General features: G+C 33.4%; 1 protein-coding gene across 1 annotated transcript; it reads left to right on the forward strand.

Moving 5' to 3' along the window:
- On the forward strand, positions 1-20,806 carry LOC115877925 (dynein regulatory complex protein 11-like). Its single transcript, XM_030894275.1, has 13 exons — positions 1-301; positions 3,672-3,890; positions 5,859-6,034; positions 7,292-7,469; positions 7,525-7,675; positions 12,347-12,536; positions 14,092-14,577; positions 18,054-18,392; positions 18,445-18,574; positions 18,641-18,797; positions 18,848-19,110; positions 19,169-19,296; positions 20,510-20,806. Exons 1-13 carry the CDS (start codon positions 101-103, stop codon positions 20,619-20,621), a joined length of 2,730 nt encoding a protein of 909 aa, XP_030750135.1. The 5' UTR covers positions 1-100; the 3' UTR covers positions 20,622-20,806.
- Positions 20,807-23,194: the final 2,388 nt, after the last annotated feature.

Raw genomic sequence — 23,194 nt, forward strand, 5'->3', positions numbered from 1 at the left:
CCTAAAAATTTTACTTATTGTCATAAATCTTCCGTCATATGCATTCATGTGAAAGACATTAACAAAAAATTGGTTCATTAAATTTTTCGTACATTCAATCATGTCGTTCGAATACTACACTAACTGGTGGATAAGATCACGCAAATCTTTGGACGAACTTAACCAATATGATGAAAATATGGGTAAAAAGTTTAAGACCATAAACGACAGAAGTCTAGCAAATGATCTTATTGGAGGTTTATACGCTAAATATTGCATGATGGTACAAGATTTATGCGCTTGTGTTGATCAGTTGGCACAGGTAACACTTTAAAATAGCTTAGGGCATCATAAGTACTACCAGGGTTGCCACCAATCCCGATTTTGTCGGGAGAGTCCCGATTTTGATCCAAAAGTCCCGCGTCCCAACGCCAAGCCTTAATGTCCCGATTTTTATTTGTTTAATAGTCATATTCTTATTAAACAACAAAATTGCAAAATTTATTATTAAAAATACATGTTTATTAATTTATTGAATTTAAAAACAGTTCTTTTCCACGAAATTAAAATCTTAGAAATTTTAGAATTAAAAGAAGTAGATACTGATACTCTGTTTAATGAATATTCGATAATAAAAACTTTCGTAAAGGAAATTTGCCAAAAAGGATATAAAAAGTATAGATAAAAAAATAAAGTTTTTTTAAAACTAGAGTAAATTATATACCTTTAAGGTTGTTATTTATATATTTTCACGTATGATGAAGTAGAACACTGTAGACAGACGCTAGAAATAGATGTTCAGTTAAGCTCATTAGAACACTGAAAAAAAGGATCTCTCAGTCGAAATGAATATGACTTTGACCCAAAAGATTGGCGCTATTCAATAGGGCCAAGAACGACGTTTCTTTGCCCAAAGCATTAACTATCATAAGCTTTAAAAAATAATAATTTCATAAGCTTTAAAAAATTACTTTAGAGAATAGAAGAATCTATCAGTCCAAAGTATTTCACTCTTGACCCAAAATGAATATGCAAAGAAGTTCTTGCTACAAGAACAATTGTCTCTTTGATTCATGCAAAAATTCTTGATTGAACAGGGACATTTCTTGATTAAAGAGACACTCTTCTTATACCAACAGCGAATACTGTTGACTCAACTAAAATTTATTTTGATCTAAGAGAAGTCTATACATCATATACAGGCATATTACGAGGCATATTATTTTCTGATAAATTTAGGTTTTCCTGGTCTGTAGTAAGTAAAGTGATATTATTTTCCCTGATATATATTATTTCTGCTTCTTCACTCCTTGGTATTTTTTGGGGTGGTTCATCACTCTACAAATTACAAAAAAATGTTACATCACGATTAATCAAAGTAAAGCAAATAAATTATTAAAATTATAAGCTTTGGACACATTTTGAATTCTTTAATACGACGAAATTCTAAAATTTTTGTAATTATTTGCATAAAAAAAAACGATACCTATATTCTTATTCTATCTATAGTCATGCATGCATTATCTAAACAGGTGCATAGGTAAATGTCTCTTACCCTCAAATATAGCAAATAAATGCTCTAATTTCCACTTTTTCAGAAAATCCTTTAAAGAATTCATATATCCTAAAATTTGTCCATAAAAAATGACAAATGCATGCTAATAACGATTACTAATTTGTTATACGATATGCGTTTAAAAAGCAAATTGTGCAGAATTCCAAGCAACAAAACCCGTGCGTACTATGATGTGCGACCTATGAAATGCGACGTACGACTGATCGAACTGCGAACTGCCGACTGATTGTATATACCGTCGTCGTCTTTGCGTCTCGTTATTATTTTTCATCAAAAGAGTATTTAGCTATTGGAAAAATGGCCATGTTTCTTGAATGAAGTACTTCCTAGCGTATTTTTCTTATTATCTTAAAACAAAGTAACTTGCACTTGGTTGAATGAAAATAGATTCAAGAGAAATTTCCGAATTTTTCAAGAGAACCAGTTTCCTTGACTTAAGAGAGTAAAGGCAAAATATTATCTTTTACGCTAAAATAAATTCTCTTGCCACTAAATTTTTTTTTTCAAGAACGATGACGACTTTAGTTCAAGTCTATCATTTTTATCAGTGAACGGAACTTCAAATCTCATTACTTTTAGTAGGTATATTGCATATAAGAATTTTTGGATTTTATTAAAAATGACTAGGCTCTTATTATTACAGTAACAAAAGAAATAAAAAAAATATTCAATACAGTTGGGGGTTGGAGTTGGAACCTTGATATTACAACAACAAAATAAAACACTAATTCACCGCAATACACCAAAACACTTTGCTTTTAACACTGGACGCTCGTCTTGTTAACCATAAATTTGAAGCTAACTAACCACTAACCATCAGTGTTCATAATCTGCTGATGATGCTAAGTTGGTTAACGAAACGCGCGTCCAGTGTTAAAAGTAAAGTATTTAATGGAAATTACCGCACTTATAGGGGTTGTCTTTTTATGCTTGTGTATACTAAGTATGTTACATTTGACAACTAAAAAAATTTGACAAATAAGCTTGTTCACGAAAAAATTGCCAACGTCTCTTCTGTACGGTTAGGTAATTCTGTGGATAAAAACTACATAAAGAGTAAGTCTGTTATCTTACGACTTTAAAAAAAAATAAATGGACTTTGCATTATTCATAAGGAAGGCACCACAAAATCATATGCAGCAATATAAGTTTCTAGCATACCATAAAACCAACAAAAATAATACAGAGTCCAGTTATTTTTATAGTCTATGGTTGTTACAACCCTTACGACCTTTTTTTATCCATCCATTTTATTTTTCAGTTGAAGCAATTTGGGGACAAAATTAATATCTTACATGCGGACATTTTATTTGTCTATTACCTATAAATAATAATATTTATAATAAGAATAATTATTGACTTATTATCAGTTAGTTTTATTATTACCATACAGGTCGGGTTTGAAATTTGCACTATGTTTTCTCTGACTAAAGGAGGATTTTCTTACATCTGATATCCGACGAGTCCATTTCAATAGTCCGAAAAAGTAGCAAAATAAGCGTTCGACATTTAACGTTTTATGTAAAACTAGCTAGATATTTTTACCACAAATGAAGAAGGAAATTAAAGATAAAGGATTATACTATATTGGTATTGTAGCATATTTTTAGACAACTTCTTTATTTTTAAGATTTTGATGGTCAAACACCAACGAAATATTTCTTATGTTTGGACTGTTGTTTGTTTGGACTGTTGGATGTATGTTTTATTTTGTCAAAACATGTTCATTTAAAAATAATTAAATAAACTAATAAAGCCAAATATTCAGATTATACAGCTGAAACTTTTGATTTTGTTTAGGTTTTGTTCTAGCTGTTTTAGATTTAATTGATTGTTGACTATTTTTGTTTTTAATTTTTCATTTTTTATTTTTACATATTTTTTTTATAGATATCGAATAGTTTCTCTAAGTTAACGCAAAAAGGCATTTTTATGCCTTATTGCGTTAACGTTTTGAAACGTTATGGGCAAATAAAATTTTACATTTAGAAAAAAGGTAGCACCAGTACTGTCCCGATTTTTTAAATACAAAAGGTGGCGACCCTGAGTACTACCTTGCACAACGCTACATTTAATTTACATGAAATACATGTTTCGATAATAGGTATTTTTCTAGCCACAAAAAAAAGTAGCAGTGAAGCGTTTGGTAGACTCAGCATGTGTAAGATTAAACGAACTAAATGATGAGTTAAGAAAAATCAGTATATCTGAGTATCATTACATCGATGGAACTCTTGTTGAGCTCAAACTGATACCTTACGACATAGAAATCCTTCATCCATGCCTGTTTCATCACAGACCAGTAAATGTCGAAGATATGATACAAAGAATAAAAGTACATTTTAGAGTTACTTTATTAGGCTTCTGCTGGCTTCTAATTAAAATAAATTACAACTGCATTCCAGTTAATTCCATAGGAACTATTTTCATAGGATATATCATTTCTTATGGAATTGGTTCCGTAAAAAAGATTCGATAGTAATAAATTATACCGCGTGTTTCCCAAAAGTGGCTTACCCCTATAACTTTTTTATTTTTTCAGTTAAAAAAACAAGATTTGGTATGTTAGTATATGACATAAATTAAGATTGATTGACATATTCAATTGTTTTCCGTCACTTCCTGTTTCACCGGAAATGACTACCACTTTTGATTTTTAAATGGCACCTTCTGTATTTTTTTACTTTATTCGGTAGAAAATAACACTCTGAATAGAATGACATATCATATGTCAACTTTTGACATTTTCGGATATGGTTTATTTGAAATTATAACTTGCGGTTCGTAACGAAAATTTGACTCGAAATACCAAGTGTGTGGTATCAAATTATTCGTAAAAAAATGCTATTTCCAAATATGCTAATGAGTCACCCTCGTTCCATTTGAAAAAATTGAGATATGATTAAAAATACGATTTGAGCCTTTTCTAACTGGCCAGGACAAGACGCTAAAAACATTAGACGATCAAATCTATTTTTCCAAGGCTCCTTCATTAAGAATTCGTGTTTTTAACATAGCCGTAGCACTCTAGATTGAATTTTAAAATTCGATTTTGTATTAAGCCAGAACGTCAAAAGTTGACATATGATATGTGATTATGTTCAGAATGTCATTTTCTATCCAATAAAGTAAAAAAATACCGAGGTTGCCGTTTAAAAATTAAAAGTTTTACATAGTCATTTCCGGTGAAACAGGAAGTGACCAAAAACAATTATTGAATACGTTAATCAATCCTAATTTATGTCTTATACTAACATACCAAATCTTGTTTATTAGAAAAAGTAAAAGAGTGGTCAGCCACTTTTGAGACGCACCCGGTATAGACATGAAATGATTAATATAAAAAAGTCAGCGGCGTAGCGTGGCGTCAATACAAAGGGATGTAATAAGTAACTGCAATTAACATTTTACCCATACTAAAGTTTTTTCCTTTTTTTATTAAAGTCTTTACTTTTGAAGTTACAAAAATAAAATATACAAAAAATGTAACAGGTTAAAAAAATAATCAAACCAATTTAAAAAAAGAACTAAATTTAGATAAAAAACAAAGCTGTGAAGATATATATATATATGTGTGTATATATGTATCTGTTAGATAAAATAGAAGACGCAAGCCAACAAAAAAGGGGTTTATTGATTGCCTTACAACCACTATAACCAAAATGTCCACTTTTATAAATAGTCTCACTAAAATGCTGAATACACGATTTTAATTCAGTATATCAAAATCCAAAATATGCTTTGGACAAAGTTTACAGAATCTTTGGAGGTCCTTCTTCAATAGTTTTTAATTTTTTCTGAATACATCATAGAACGGAAGGACGATTGCAAAATTATTTATATTTTACAGTCGCACTCAGAATCGGTTATCGCGAACCGCGCGACGAATTTTTTTTTATTTTATACCAAGATGTGTTTTTTTAAATAAAGTTTAAAAAACCGCATCACCCACCGACTAAAACAGCGAACGGGAGACGTAATCGCGGCCGGAATGTTCGCTGATCCCGAATTAGCGTTCGGCGGCGTTCAAGATGTAACGAGGATAGTCGCATCATCGCGCTGTCGAGATATTTTTCTTTTTAGAAATTGTCGAAATTGAATTTAATTTTTTGAATAAATTTACTGAGAATTTTAATTTATTTTAAAATATCTCAGTGACTTTTTTCAATCAAAACGTATTACAATATTTTGAAGTGATGCGACGCATCACCCGCCTCAATGGAAGTTTCGCCGCTGAAAAAAGTAGTTTTTGTATGATATTTTGAGAGATGATGAAAAAATAACTTTTCGATCATGATTCTAGAATGGGGAGAAAATATTTGAAGTTGCTGTTCCTACCATTGAGATATCCCTCCAGGAACTAATTAAAGTAGCTAAGTCTGTAACGATAGTAGAACCTGATGAGCCTGTGCTCGAAGAACCTGGAGGGGATGAGCAAAAAGATTTAGCCCAAGGGTCTTCCGCTAAAATAGCGAAACAGTACGTCATTTTTTCATGATCCTTTTTATTGATTTTTTCAACTCCATAGGCTCGGTGCATTTCAGTTGATTTCAACAAATTCCGACCGCAGCGCACTCTACGGCAGAAATCATAAATGATCACCATATAGTTCACACCGCCCCTGTCATGTCGATCGCATTAAAATAATATTGAAATCGTGGTTTTGTTATAATATTTAAGTATTTTGTTTTTTGCTAGTGCAGTTATTGAAACTATAAACACTTAGGTACGAGGTTTGTGTGATGTAAGGCTGCTTCGAGTAAAAAATAAAGTGAAAAAGAATTCGAACTAGGCGTCGCGCCTAGTTCGAATTCGTATTGTGTTGTGACAATTTCAAATGTTAATAAAATTGCCGAAAAAATGCTAACGCCTAAAGGAGAGAGTAATTAGGGCGTTGTTGGGTGCAATAACATTCAATAACTCAAGTTTCCCGGATATTCAACTCTTCCGAAACAACATTTTATAGCTTCATAGTTTCTCAAACCGATTTGATCAAAAGCAAAAATGGATTCAAGTAGTTCGACGAAACAAGTGAGTAAACAAAGTGCTCGTTACATAATCAAAAAATTAAATAGACGTAAATATGAGACATAAATAGACTATGAAAGGATAAAATATAATTTGCAATATTAATGTATACTTGTTTTAATCAACTAGTGATAAAATGTTTTATGAACATCTTCTAAAATTATAAAGAAGTGTCTAGCCCTAGCTGTCAACTATTAAGCTTGACCAATCAGGTTGGTTAGCGTGGTTATTTGAAGGGTGTTAATTCATTTGTGTTTGTCAAAAACTCTAACGTGATTGGTCGGGCTTAATAGTTGCCTGCTAGGGCTAGACACAAGTAATTATAATTCTGTACGTTTAAAAATTTCGTTATAGCCGAAATAGCCCTAATTATGATACCACTAGCAAAACCGGTGCGTAAAACAAAACTATGCTCGCTGCCGTAACTGAACTCATCTAAAAATTTTTTTTAGCTGGAATAATAAATTACAAGTTAGACCTTCTGAAGATTTTTTACAAATTATACTTCCAAACACTTTTTAATAATTTTTAATACTAAAATAAATTTTTCCTATACTCGCTATTTAAACCCGTGTATTTGTATATATCAGTTGTTTACGATATTTTCCGATGGTGACAGCACCGGCGGAGAATGCACCAAGCCTATACAATATCTGTTATAAACTTGAAAATGTTTTTTTGGGTAATATATATTTTGATGATGTTTAGTTCAGTGTTAGTTCGAGCTTCTGACACTAATGTTATAGTACCAGAAAGAACTCCAGAAGAACTAGAAAAACAACGTTTCGAAGATGCTGTAATGTTAATACGAAAAGCAGAGAAAGCTAGACAAGATCGAGTATATTTTTACGAAAAATACCTGGAACTCAAGAGAAGAAAAGAGTTGGTAGGAATAATCGTAGGAACTTGAGAGGGGAGCTTTTAAACATAATATTTTATAGCAACAAATCGGGGCTCAGAGAAAAGAACCTGTTAAAGAATCAGATCCAGATACTAAAAATAAAGCAGCTATGGCTATGCAAAGCGTGTGGAGAGGGCATTCGGCTAGAAATAACTTGAAATTTCGTGAAGAACAACGAAGATTACTCATAGGTAATATGAATCTTTAATGTCACTACATTACCGTGACTATTGAGATGAACCGCCTATTTAAAAATAAACATATTTCTTTAAATTCAAAACATTCATTTTAAGACACTCTGTATACATAAATAAAATTAATGATCCTCATTATTTAAATAATGTTAACTAAACCATAATATATTTTATTTTCTTGTTGTAATATTCTTTTCCAAAGTTTTTCCTTATTCCTTATTTATTTGATTTGGCAAAGATATTGTATAGCATGTGTACCTATGTATTTAATGGATTCTGGATTCGATTTATGCTCTAAATAATTTCTAGTTTAAAATTAAATCTAAATCAAATCGTTTATTTGTTTACTGTTCATTCGTACCGATGTTTTTGGTTCAGTATGTGTATAGAGTGACAATAAGGGTTTTTTTGCGCGTACTAATAATTTCCAAACGTGCATGGGCGAACATCTTAGTAAACAAGTCAGCAGTCAAAACCAAAGAATGTTATAACTCATAGTCTAAAGATATTGGCACCAAACATATCAACTCTAGCTGAGTAGCCTCCCGAATCCAGAGACCTCAGTACCTGCAGGTGGGGACCTCCTAACTCACAATACCTCTTCAGTTATGAATGTTTGAAGTGTGTTAAACTTCAAACTTTGGTATGAGGACAGTATTTGTAGTATTATTATTATTTCTCTTTTATTACAGTTCAGAATAGCATATAGTTCGATTCTTTGGAATAATAGTGATCAAGGTTTTCTCCGCCGTGCTCTTTATATATACCGGGTGTTGCATCGTCGGAAGGGACATAGAAAATCCCATGTAAATTTTAATGGGGTCAATTATTGGCTTCCCTAATTATTTTAGAGAATAATTTTATTTAAGTTTATTGAAGAGCACTAAAACTCACATTCAAAAGAATAACTTTAGATATTTTTGATTTGTTCGTTTACGAGTTATCGCCGATTTCTTTTTAAATATTTCTCCTTTCTTATGGCTCTGTATTTACTTATGAGCACCAGTCAAAGTAAATGATAACTCTAAAATGAAGTTGTCATTTCAGAAATTTACCTATTTAGTGCTTTGTTATTATTGAAAACTCATTCCTAGATCGGAAATCTAAAACATGTATTTATAAATACAAATTAATATGAATTAAAGTAAAATAAAGTAATCAATTACAAGGTTAATTATAGTATTATTACAATATTCAATAACTTATTAATTTAGGTACTATTAAATTGTTAGAACTTTAGGATTTAAGAAGATGTTCAAATATTCCTCCATCGACTGCTAGACAATAACCCAGGCGATCATAAAATTCTCTTCTTACATTCGCTAGTTGGTAAACTGAAATTCTATTGCATTCGGCAGAAATAGAATTTTTTAACTCGTCTAGATTGGGGATTTTTTATCCTTTATCCTGTTTTTTAAATTGCCCCAGAGAAAGAAATCATTTGGCGAAATATCAGGAGACCTTGCTGGCTAATTTACTGTATGATTTAGGCCAATAACGTTTCCGTTAAAACTATTGTCTAAATATTCCCGAACAGCCAGGGTACTATGTGACGGGCAGCCATCCATTTGGTACCAAACTTCCTGATTTTCCCTAGCGGCATCATGTAGAGCAGGTAAAATATGATTTTCGAGTAGTTCCAAATAATATTCTGCATTTAAATTTCGCGTAAGAAATAATGGCCCGATAATATTGTGTCCGAATATCCCTGCCCAAACATTTAGTTTCTGTGGATATTGCGTCCTTGTTTCGACAAACCTGTGTTGGTTTTCTTTGTTCCAATATCGATAATTTTGAACATTGAGTTCATTATTTAAGGTAAACGTGCATTCGTCAGTGAAACATATGTTTTTTAAAAATTCCCTATCCGTGTTTGCTCTTTCCATCATATCAAAACAAAACGCTTGCCGCCATATTTCGTCCCCATCTCGTAGCTCTTGGTGCTTTTCATATTTGAAGGAATAGTATTTATGTCGTTTCAAAATTCGAAACGCTGTAGTGTGATCTATTCCTATTTCATCCTCAAGTTTCCTTGTGCTGATCTTTCCATCATTCTCTTCCACGCACAATAAAAAGTCGGTATCATTTCTTGCATCTTCTCTTTGTTCTTGCCTTGCTTCACATCTGCAGTTATTTATTAGGGTACCTTTGGTCTCAAATCTCTTGATATACCTTGCGATTGTAGAGGTATGGGTCTATTCGGATACAGAGCAGCAAACATGTCCGACGCCGTTTGATAACTATTTCCTTGATAATACCATTTAATCATCAATACTTTTTCTTCGGTAGTGTAATTCATGGCTAATATTTTCGATGTAGGTATGAGTTTTTAATAATAATAATAAAGCACCATCGATAAGAGACTTATAAACCACTAAATAGATAAATTTCTGAAATGACAACTTCATTTGACAGTTATCTTTTACCTTGACTGGTGCTCGTAAGTAAATACAGGGTCATAAGAAAGGAGAAATATTTAAAAAGAAATCGGCGATAACTCGTAAACGGGCTAATTAAAAATATCTAAAGTTATTCTTTTGAATGTGGGTTTTAGTGCTCTTCAATAAACCTAAATAGAATTATTCTCTAAAATAATTAGGGAAGCCAATAATTAACCCCATTAACATTTACATGGTATTTCCTATGTCACGATCGACGATGCAACACCCGGTATAAAGCGGGGATCCTACAGCTTCTGCCGCATCCCGCATTTCGACCTCCATATTGTTCGATTTTGCCATTCTTCCTGGTTAATAGCTCTGTCTCGCGTGTACTGGTCTACTCCATCTAACCACGTAGTTGTAGGTCTTCCTCTTCCTTCTGCTTTGGGGACGATACTCCATTGCCATTTTTGGCCATTTTTCCCCTCCCATTCTTTTTACGTGCCCATACGCCCATACCATAGTAGCTGTCTCGATTCGATGTTGTCGGTGCTGGTATATATTCGCCTTGTTCTTTGCCTGATCTCATCATTCCTAATGTGCTCCATCCTTGATATTCGACATGCTCTTCTGAGAAAGTCCATCTCTACTGACTCGACCATCCTTCTTTCTTTTGATGTAAATTGCCAGCATTCGGCACCGTATGTTGAAATTGGCTCTACGATTGCTTTGTAAATCCTTAGCTTTGTTTGGATGAATGTTTTATTTAACCACCGGAGAGGGTTTAAAAGACCGATTACTTTCTTACCTTGTTGAACTCTGCTATGTATATCTTTCTTGGAGTTCCCCCCCTTCTTTTATATAATACTTCCTAAATAGTTAGATTCGCTACACCTTTTAATTTCATGTATGTATAGTTCAGGATCTTCAGTTTGCTCTTCTCCTACTTTCAGGTATTCGGTTTTTGTGAGGTTGATATTGAGTCCCCATCTATCGTATTCTTCCTCAAGTTTCCTGAACATGTAGTCGGCATCCTCCTCGCAACCTGCAACAATAACTTGGTTGTCTGCAAAGAACAAGGTCGATAAACAGTGGTTGTCAATCTCTATTCCCATAGCTCTACTCTTCCTTCTCCAGTTTTTCAATGCCTCCTGGATATATATTTTAAATAAGGTAGGTGATAAACTGCACCCCTGTCTGAGTCCTTTAGATGTCAGGAAGGATTCCGATAGGAACTTCCCTTGTCTGATCATACTTTTTGGATTTTTGTACATATTCCAGATTGCATTGATATATGTTTTACTCACATTTGTTCTTCTAATTCTTCAAAGCTCTCTTCTACTCTCTCTTTTAATATCCTGCCATACAACCTTCCCATTGAGCTTGTCAAACAAATGCCCCTGTAGTTGCTACATCTTTTTTTGTCTCCTTTCTTAAAAATAGAGCTGATGTACGCCAGATTCCAGTCTTTAGGAATGTTGTCGTTTTTTATCAGGCATCTGATCAATATATCAGCTAGTATTTCCAATAATATATCGGGTCCCTGCTTTATGAGCTCAATGAAAATGTTTCCCGGCCCTGCAGCTTTTCCATTTTTTGAGTTCTTCAATGCTTTCTTTATCTCGTTTATACTTATTTCATTTACATCTATATTTTTTGCGTTTTTCAAATCTGGCACTTCTAGTTTGAATTCTGTCCTGTTTTCTGTCAGTAACTGTTTGTAATGGTCTTCCCACTTTTCCATGCTTATATTATAAGTTCTAGTTTACTGTTTTGCTTTTCGTCTCTTCTAAGGTTCCTTATTTCTCCGCCGTGCTCTTTTACTTGTGAATTCCCGGCAGAGTAGCAGAATACGGCACTCCTTTCATTTCGTTTAATAAAATAAGTAAAGCTATTTACAAATTTAGCGTTTGATTTACATAACCTATCCTCCTCAAATTTCCCAAAATATTGCTTCTGTCGAACGCATCCGAGGTAATCACAATAAAAAAATATTTTTAACACAACGTAGGTTCCTTTATTTCATTTAAATAGTTTGTTATACAGATGACCAAAATATTACCTCTTCAACTTTGTTGAACGAACATGGATTGTTATACCGTATGATCGAATAAAAACTGCGTCATCAGCGATGGCTATGAAATGACGATCAATAACATTTCCCATATAATTTTACATATAAAATGACAGCGATCTCCATTTCATAGCCATCGCTGACGCCGTTTTTATTCAATCATACGGTACTAAACTATTAGTCCTTTAAAAAAATTAAACAATTTTTTTAAAGGAATGAACGAATCCAGCTGGAAATCAAAAAAGGAATTCGAAATTTTTGAGGCAAACCTGGAAAAACGTCGCGATTACCGAGATCAAAAGCTGAGAGAGTATATCGATGCTATCGATAATGAAAAAGCCAGAATCCTAAGAGTCGTTGCTCCTGGTTTATTTGAAGACATAGAAGATGAGATCAGAGAATGGTAAAACAATTTTAAAAATAATAGTAGCTATTGTTAAAATAGTGATCGTTTAAGCATCGATGTTCAAAAACCTATCGCTCTCAGTAAATCGTATACAGGGTACAGGGTGTTTCAAAAAACATGTGCCATCTCTTGTGGGAAAATTCCACAAAATAAGATTTATTTTTCATATCAACATGGCTCCGATTCTGTTTTGTTTCGTAGCTACAGAGGGTTAATGTGTTAATTTTTTTCGATTTATTATAATTTTCTTCTAAGTACTTTTAGCGATTCAAATGAAATTTGGAGTGCTATCAGTGCTACATATGTGAATGGCTCTAAGAATGTCGACAGCTTTACCAGGGACGTGCATATGATGGGTTATCACTGGAAGATTTTTCTAAAAAAGATATGTGCGCCACTGACTTTTTTCTCTTATTAGCGAAATTGTATTAAACAATTTACATTACTTATTACAAGCATTATTACATTGTTTATTTAGCATTTGTATCTTGATATTTTGTGCATTTCGGTCTTTGCGAGATAAACGCAGTTTTATTAATAACAATTAATAAAATTAGTAAATTATTTATCTAATGTAATTTATTACTTAATTTTATTAAAATTTAAATGTGTATACTACTAATAATTTAAAGTATACACTGTGTATTTTTATGCATTAGGTGCAGTACTACCTACAGCAAATTCCCCAAAAAATAATGGTATTTAAGATAATTACAAGAGGCCTATTTTTTAAAGTTTTAACATCCTGTAACTTTAAAGGTTGCTGTTAAAATTTAATTAAGGCAAATTAATTAAATTGCGTTTATCTCATCAAAGAGATCGAAATCGACAAAATATCAAGAGACTGCTTTTAATTAGCATTTAACAGTCTACACAATTTTGCTAACAAGAGAAAAAAAAAGTCCGTGGCGCACATATTTTTTTAGAAAAAAATTCTAGTGATAACCCATATGTCCGTTGTCCGTCCCAGGTGAACGACACTTTTTTAGCATTAAAATATGTCGCACTTATAGTAACTTTTACCCTCAAAATTCGAATCGCTAACAGTACTTGGAAGAACTTATTGGAAGTACTTATTCTAATAAATCGAAAAAACATGAAGACTAACCCCTTGTACTTACGAAACAAAGCAGAACCGGACCTATGTTAATATGAAAAATAGATCTTATTTTTACGAGAGGAATCTCTCCACAAGAGCTGGCCCATGTTTTTTGATCAGATATCCCTAATAAAGTGGCTATGAGAATGTGTAATTAGTTTTTGGATTTTCTAAAAAGACAAGAAAAAATAAAATTGATTTTCAAAAAAAATCCGATTTTCCCAAAAATTAGCAATCCTTCAATTAAATATCTAAAACTTTTTTGATGGAATCTTGGTGAATATCCCAAGGGCGGGCAACTTTGCCCCAATTTAAACATCTTCGTATCTATTACGGTTTCCGAGATACCAATGCTTGTACTTCGAATTTGTAGCACCCTGTATATGAAATGAACAAAATTCTTACAGCTTTAGTGTATATTAATTACATCTTATACTTCCTTATCTTTGACAGGTTTCACAGATGGTACGACGAAGCTAGAACCTTCGACAAATATCCTGCTGAAGAAAAGGGTGGCACTATTTTGGTAGTACGTGGTGAAACACTCACTCCAAAAGAATATCTAGACGAATACGAACGAAAAAGAAGAGAAAAAGTGAAGGCGGGAGGTAAAGATGCTCAAAAAGAGAAAGAAAAGAAAGAACGCGAAAAAAAGGCTAAAGCAGAGGCCGAAAAGAAGAAGAAAGAAGCCGAAAGGAAGAAAAAGGAAGCCGAGGCTAAGAAGAAGAAAAAGAAGAATCCTGCAGATTTTGAATACGAGTATGAAGAAACATTATCGAAGCCACTGAAAAATATGGGCGAAGAGGATTTCGTAAAAATCTGGAACGATCGTAGTGACTTTGATAACCCCATGGAAACTCATTACATGGATCTGATAACGGAGAAGGAATGCTACGAAACGCAGTTGCAAGTGCGGAAACAAGCAGACGAATTGATGAGGTATTATTTAAAAGAATTTAAATGACTGAGCACAGCGAGAAGGGCCGGTGTCATAAAACATCATAAAGTTTGATTCTCACTATACCTTCCATATCAGCTCCCTTCCGTTTCCCCTCCGTTTACATAAAATATTATATCATGTAAATGAATAGGACAATGCACACTCTCCGTCCCGTTTCCCTTCCGTTCCATATTCTTTCCTTCCATACATTTTTTTTGGCAGACGGACTGAAGCGTATCGGAAACAGCGTTGTCAAGTTCTTACATTTATAGCAGCTCTGTTAACATTTTGCTGATATTTATTTATTCTTTCACCTCTTAATTAAATCTATTACCTTTTTCAAAAGATAAAACTTTTTAAAATAAAACTTTCGTAATGATATAAATTGTACAATAAAAAGTATGGAACTGATAGGGAACGGAAGCTTACGTATAACGTCAATACAATAAAAAATACGGAACGGATATGGAATGGATATGGAATGGAAACGGAAGGCATAGTGCGAGTCAACCTTAAACTATAGGCGCTACCACTTTTACAAATTCCATCAGCCGACTTTCTTATTAAAAATAAATAAATTCGGGTCAGAACGTCCTACGACGTTGGCCGATGCCAAACTTCCACCCTGTGCGATTTTCCCATTGATTTACGGTCAGATTTTTCTCGCTCATCGATCTTCTTATTCCTTCCATCCATGTTTTCTTGGGACGTCCTCTCTTTCGTTTACCAGGTGGTATCCAATGAAATACTTGTTTTGGAATTGTTACATTGCGCTCTGAACGTGGCCTTACCATATTAATTGTTTTTGTTCTATATCATTCACTATTATTGTTTCCTCTATTCCCATCTGTCGTCTAATGCCTTCATTTCTGATTTTATCCTTCCGTGAAATTCTCATTGCTCTTCTAATCGCCTCCATTTCTGTTGTCTCTAATTTCCTTTTATTCTTTTCAGTGAGTCGCCATGTTTCACATCCATAGAGTATGCTTTTAACTAGTGTCCTGTATATATTATATTTCCTGTTCTCCGTAATTTCAGTGCTCCATAGAATGCCATTTATGCATTTGATAACTTCGTAATTCTGTTTATTTCTCTATCGTCCGTTCCATCTCCTGTAAATATTGAACCCAGGTACCTGTAATGTTCACATGCATTAATTTCCATATTATTGTTTAAAATAAGACTTTCTGTTTTGGCTCCAATTGGAAGGTATTTCGTTTTTTCTGTATTTACTGTGAGACCCCGTTTAGCGTATTCTTCAATTATTTTTCGCACCATATATTCCATGTCATCTTTGTTGTCTGCAATTATGGCCTGGTCGTCTGCAAATTGCAAGGTGTATAAGCATATGTCATTTAGTTCTATACCCCCATTCCGTTACATTTTCTTTTCCATAGATGTATGGCCTTGGCAAAATAAATTTTAAATAATTTTGGGGATATACCTATGACCCTGTCGGAACCCTTTAGTGATCTCATTCCCTCTTTTGGCCGTTTTTATTTGAAATTTTCCTCCATGGTAAATATTTTGTACAGCTTTTATCAGAACTGTGTTAATTCTGGATTCGTGTAATACTTCCCATAATTTTATTATTGGCACTGTATCATATGCTTTTTGTAGATCGATGAATGTTATATAAACTTCCTGGTTCATTGCAGATTTCTTCTCGATGATCTGTTTCAATGCAAAGATATTATCTGTACATGATCTTCCGCCTCTGAAACCATTCTGCTCTTCTTCTTCGTAGCTGGAGGCTGGAGTATTCCTCTTCAATTAGGTACCTCAGTATCCTTCCATAGAGCCGACTCATAGTGCTGGTGACCAAAATTCCCCGGTAATTATTGGGCTCCTTTCTTGAGCCTTTTTTATATATAGAGGAGATATATGCTTTTTTTCACTGTTCAGGTACTGGATGACTATTTAAGCATTGGTTAACTATGTTTGTTAATATTCTAAAATTCATCATGACGAAATATGGCTGAATGAAGGGCATTCTGTTAAGAAAATCTGGCAAGACAAAAGACCGACCGGTTTGAAAAATATTATGTACTTTAATTATTGTAAATTCTCAACATTAGTTGAAATGTTTTTCTAAATTATTTTTATCTTATTATTATCTTATTTATGGTTTGTAACCTGTTACATTCATTTAACAATAAAAACTTCACTGATATGTACGATAATTGAGTGTACTTGTACCTATTTATTTATTTAGCGTATGGCATATTAAGACACAAAGTACGTATATGACAAAAAGAAAAAAAAATACAAACGAACATTTAACAAATTTATATAATCTATTGATTCTGGAGTTGCCAACAGGAAATCTTTTGGTCTGCCGTTATAAGCCGTATCAGGGCATTCCTCCACGATATGTTTGACGGTTTGATTTTTGCCGCAGTCGCAGGAGGGGCTTGGACTCTTGCCCCATTTGAGTAAGGTATAGGCACATCTGCCATGCTGCGTTGTAATTCTGTTTAGCGTGCACCAGGTTTTCCTTGGTAAGTCGGAACCTAGTGGTGAGTTGGTGATGCATGGCATGTCACTGTTTTGTTTCGACGTCCATTCCTGATACCAAGCGTCGGTGATGCTCCATTCGTCTTCAATTGCATTTAGTGCGGTTTTGGTGGGTGGTTTTCCGGATCGGAGGCGGTTTGGTTAGCATTCTCGATGTCTCTATGGATCGGTAGTTCTCTGTTACAGAGCGTTTATGCGGCGCAGGCTTGGGGGTGGGATGTGACTCAGTATACTGGAAGGCATTCTGTGGGTTTGGATTTAATAACACCAGCGATCATTCTCATTGTATTATTGAGCTGTGCGTCTATTTTGTGGGCATGTGGGCTATTGAGCGATACCGGAGCACAGTATTGGGCACTGTTTAAAAATAATAAAAAAAAATAAAAAAAAAAACATAATAAAAACCCAAAATACCTAGGTGTTACACTCGATAGAACGCTTTCGTTTAAAGAGCACTTATCAAAAACAGCAGAGAAGCTGAAAACAAGAAACAACATAATACAAAAATTGTGCGGAACATCTTGGGGCGCTTCAGCATCTACTCTACGCTCGTCAGCTCTGGGTCTCGTCTACTCAGTGTACTCGTATAATCCAATGTTACTGAAAATTCCAATAACGGGTAAATAAAAATTTGTATTGCTATTACCATATTATTTTACGTTGTGAACAAAATATATTTTTGAAATAATCTTAAAACCCTAATACAAGACACTGATGCGGTCAGAAATTACTATTGTTAACGTACCGGATTTGTCCATCTAGAAACGTGTTACAGCTGTCTCAATTTTAATGAAAGATATACTCTTAGAATAAAATTGGTCCCATCTTTTGGCGTCTCACACTATACACAAGAAAACGCCTTTTGCACTTATAATGAGGGTGTTGTGCTCCTGTGAAGGTTTTTAGAAACAAAGTATAGAAAAACTGACCCAAAATTTATTTTTTTAACTCACCATAGATTAGAGCTTGAAATGCTTTTGGAGGCTTTGGCCAAAGACAAGGGTAAGAAATACAAGCCAAAGAAACAGAAAAAAAGGAAGAAGGGCAAAAAGAAGGGAAAAAAGGATATCACTGCAAACCGGCTCACAGAAGACCTGTTTCAAGAACTGATAGACAACGGAATTATCAGACAGTACTCCGCAGGACGTTTGGATGACTTCAAGGGAGATTTTAGTTATAAAAACACGGAACTAAGGGCTCTAGATTTCGATCCCGCCGCTACTGACCTAGATGTAAGGCAAGCGGTGGCTTTGAATTGTATCCAACCGCTGGGAGTTGAAGTAATGAAGAAACCAAGGTTTACACTTCTTAAAAAATATTTCTTAGGAATATTAATTTTTCTAATCTAGATCCGTTTTAATTGTTGGTCCCCGTCAGAGCGGTAAACATGTATTAGCAAACGCCGTTTTCAATCATACACGATGTGTCTTGTTTGATCTGTCCCCTGAGGTGACAGCTGGTAAATACCCAGGAGCCAAAGTAATAAAATTAACCATTTTTTACGATTGTGAACTTAAAGCTGAAATTATAACTTTTTATATATAGGGTTTGGCTATGCTGATTCATCTGGTCAGTAAAATGTCAAAGTTGCTTCAACCTTCAATAATATTCTTTAATAATGCAGAGAAGATATTCTACAAAAAAGTTCCCAAGGATGAGAAGGATTCGGATCCAAAACGTATAGGCAAAAAACTGACTAAAGGTATAGTAAAAGAATAATTAAATTTGACTTTACTAATTTTCTATCTTTAGGTATTGTCAAAGCTATCAAACCCGATGATAGAGTTCTTGTATTGGGTATAACTAGAGCTCCATGGCTAGCACAAGCTGCTAAATTAAAAAAAGCTTTTGAAAGAGCTATTTTAATCCCTAGACCTGACTATGGTAGTGTCTATTTGTATTGGAGGGAGTTTTTAAGTCCTTACCATCACGTTGATCGAAATCTGAACTTCACCAGCTTGGCAACAGTCACAGAATATCAACCTTACAGCGTTATAAGGGATGTTGTAGAAAAGGTATGTAAAATAGGAGTTTTTAATAATATTTTGGTTTAATTTCTGGCGTTTTTATCAGGTATTGACGCCTAGAAGAATAATTCAACTGAAGTACAAGCCTCTGACTGTCCAGGAGTTATATGAAGTTTTTGTGTCAGGTCAAATTGAGCCTATAACTGATAAGGAATGGAAAAAATATACTAAATGGTATACAGGGTGGTCCGAACTGTTTTCCGGAAACGTCGGCAGCATATTCTGCATATTAAAATAAGTAGAACAGTTGTATAAACGTATGTCCTAAAATGTTTAGTTTCGGAGATACAGGGTGTAGAAGTTTCATTTTTATTTCGATTTTTTCCAAATAATTTATGAAGTAACGTCAATATTTAGATGATAATTGGTGTCGGGAAGTTTTTTGACATGAGACATTTGATTTTGATGTCAATATGACTCCTATTTGTAGGGAACGCCACCCTACATATATTTCTTCAAAAAAGGTATCGTTCTCGAAATAGTTGTAATCTAAATTATCAATACCTGTCATCATTGACATAAATTAAACATGTGTTGGTAAAAATCGCTACGAGTATCTAATGGTTCTCAAGATATATGGAATCTTAATTATCAATATTTGTCATCATTGACAATAAACAAATAGTTATTAGACTGAAATCATAAATTTGAAATGTTTTTGTGCCAAAAGTTCAACAGAAACAGTTTTATAATAATTTTTTTCAATGAAAAATTTATGATTAATTTAAAAAAATAAAGATCTCTCAAATTTATCATTTCAGTCAAATAACAATCTACTAAACATGTGTGTATTTTTTGTCAATAATGACATGTATTGACTATTTCCATTCTAAATATCTTGAGAACGGCTGCTCGTGGCGATTTTTATCAAGACACATGTTTTACGTAAAAAAAACACGGAAATGTATATTTTTTTCACTCAGTAGTTTTATACAGGTACGGACGAAAAGTTATTACTCTTAAACAGTTAAAACACATGTAGGTGGCGCCTATAGAGTCATATTGACATCAAAATCAAACTTTCCATGTCAAAAAACTCCCAGACACTAATTTTCATCCAAATATTGACGTAACTTCAGAAATTATTTGGAAAAAATGGAAATGAAAACGAAACTTCTATATACACCCTGTATCTCCGAAACTAAGCATTTTAGGACCTACATTTATACGAACTTTTTTACTTATTTTTAACTTTAAAATATGCTGCCAAAGTTTTCGGAATACAGTTCGGACCACCCTGCATAACAAAAAAAAATACTGATATTTGAGTATTTATTAAGAAAAAAAGTCAATGTAAAAAATAACAATGAAAAAATAAGATAAAATCGCTAATTGATAACTAAAAAAGTTTTTTTTTATCGAATTAACCCCCTGGAAATATTTTTAGGTACTCGAAGACACCTTTAGGCAAAGAAAGGGCGGCATTCAATAAATGGGCTGATGGAAAAAGAGACCTAGAGCGAAAACAACAGGCTAAGCAAAATAAAGGAATGAGATAAAAAATAATTTCTTTACCCGGAAGTGGAAAGTTTGTTTCTTTCTCAGAAATGATTTATTCAACGATTTCTTTCATTATTTAGATAAGTCGGGTCTAATTATATCTGAAATAATTCATGGAAACGAAGTTTGTCTTATTTTCTTTTTGTGTTTTAATCAATTTTAGTTGATTATTTTGTTGTCTTCTGTAGCGTTTCTTGTTTTTTAAGTAATAAAAAATATAATACATACTTTTTTATTTTTTGTATCTAGTATTCAGTATGTCTTCTAAAACACAACATTAATTTATTTAATGCATATATTGCATATGTAGTTTACCATGATTCTAAACTATCTCCGATTCAACTCTATGCTGTTATTATAAGTTCGTACCCCCTCTCTGTATATTGGACGCCTCCCGATGTTTGAACCTTGGAGCCGAAGACGAAGGGTTGATAATAGTATGCCCGAGGCCTTTAATTTGGGGTTACCCTTGCGGATCAATGATCTCCGCAAAAGGGGCGGTGGATATATACAGGGTGGCATATTGTTTGCGCTATCCGTTCATTTTTGTGACAAAAGAATACTTTGATAGTTGGTTCATGCTTCCGATCTTAACCCTAACAGTAACATTAGTCCTAAGCTTAAGGATATGTATCAACGTTAACGAATGCTAATGCTCATGCTTCTAACACAGATTAACATATATTTATCAGTAAGACAGAGAAACACAATTAAAACAAGGATCCATTCGGTGTCTTTAAATATTATATTTAAAGGGACCGAATATAAGGGGAAATATTTAAATATTTTTTCCGAGGATCCTTGAATATAAATTAGTGTTTTTAACACAGCCATGGCACTCTAGATTGAAATTCACAATACGATTTTTTAAGCGTAAATGGCAAAAGTTCACATAATATGATATGCAATTCTATTCAGAATGTCATTTTCTATCGAATAAAGTAAAAAATACAGAGGGTAACATTTAAAAATCAAAAGTTGTAGTTATTTCCGGTGAAACAGGAAGTGATCGAAACGAATTGAATACGTCAATTAATCATAATTTATGTCATATGCTAACATACCAAATCTCGTTTTTTTATCAGAAAAAATGGAAAAGTTATAGGGGCGAACCACTCTCGAGAAACACCCGGTAATAATACCTTCTCTATAAATAAATAAAATCCGAGAAGACATTCAATCGCAGTTTACTAAAAAATGCTTCAATGGACCACACAATTACATTCGCAACAAAATCGCAACTCCTAAAAATTCAAACTCGCTGATAGAAAATTATCACGGTCCTATAGTTTACAAAATCAAATCGCAACTCGCAACTATAATAATATTGGTTGCCCAAATTGAAACTCGCAAAGAGAAGAAATCGAAAATCGCAGCAACATCGCAACATTAGTAATACTAGAGAATAAAGTAATACCGTATGATCCAATAAAAACGGCGTCCAGTTGGCTTGGAAATGACGATCGATGGCATTTCCCATATAAATTTACATATAAAATGACAGCGATCTTCATTTCATAGCCATCGCTGACGCCGTTTTTATTCGATCATACGGTACTAAATACTATAAGTCTGTCCAACGACAAGATCCTTGACAGTGATAGATGTGTCTGTAATTTAATTTCAAAGTAGTTTATTTTATTTTACAAAGAAATAAGTTGGTACAACTGGAACGCATAGCAGGAAATTAATATACGTATTACAGAAATTTATTTTAGGGGGGCCTAAATAAAAAATAATGCCAAATATGCCTTTTAGGGCGCCATTTTTAACCCAAAAGCCTAATATTTAACACAATTTATAGATTTTACGGGGGAGGGGCCATGGGCCCCCCTCTGTATCCGCCACTGTATGTGTTCATAAAAAACAAACAAGAACATGACACCACATACCAAAAAAATATAAAAAAAACTATTTCTTACTTTCAAGCGTCATGAAACTTCCCGCATTTATGATTATATTTATTTATTAATATAACTTATGTACAAATACAAATTTGTAATATTCTACAGGAATAAATAAAACAACATAAATAAAACAAAGTAATTTATTAATAATAACACTTACCAAATGTTATACCTTAAAGGTTGATTAATTAACTTTAATCTTAATTTTTTTAAACCAGTACCTTTTGACATTATTTTTCTGCAGTACTAAAATCCATTATTTACCTATCGTGTGATGTCGATATTTTACAGCTACTCCAGTTTTTAGTATGTGTTTAGTATGGTCCTTCTACCATATACGAGATGCACTTATTTACGACGAGATGGTATACGAACTTTATTGATGATAACTTTATTGGTGTATAAGACTTTCTGCCTGGGCAGCGAGTATTAACCATAAACTGTGCTCTGGGTCTACAGTTAATTTTCACTCGATTTTTCCTCCACTTGACTTCAAAAGACACAAAACACACGTAATAACACGAGTCAAAATGCATCATCTTCCAAAGCGCAGGGTATATTTGACAAGTTGACACAAAATTATAACCTATAATTCGGCAAGACTTTGACCAGCGTCAAAAATCTAAAGGCGAGTTCATACGCATCGGCGTCCGTTTGTCGTTCAT

Source organism: Sitophilus oryzae, unplaced genomic scaffold, assembly GCF_002938485.1.
Source record: "Sitophilus oryzae breed Bouriz unplaced genomic scaffold, Soryzae_2.0 scaffold_1499_pilon_pilon, whole genome shotgun sequence".
NCBI classification, from domain to species: Eukaryota; Metazoa; Arthropoda; class Insecta; order Coleoptera; family Curculionidae; genus Sitophilus; species Sitophilus oryzae.

Bases quoted from the DNA above. Each gene is read 5' to 3' on its own strand.
- LOC115877925 (XM_030894275.1), top strand. From the start codon at position 101: ATGTCGTTCGAATACTACACTAACTGGTGGATAAGATCACGCAAATCT. The intron at 12,537-14,091 runs GTAAAACAATTT...TATCTTTGACAG, and splicing joins GAAGATGAGATCAGAGAATG to GTTTCACAGATGGTACGACG. The intron at 18,575-18,640 runs GTAATAAAATTA...TTTTATATATAG, and splicing joins GTAAATACCCAGGAGCCAAA to GGTTTGGCTATGCTGATTCA.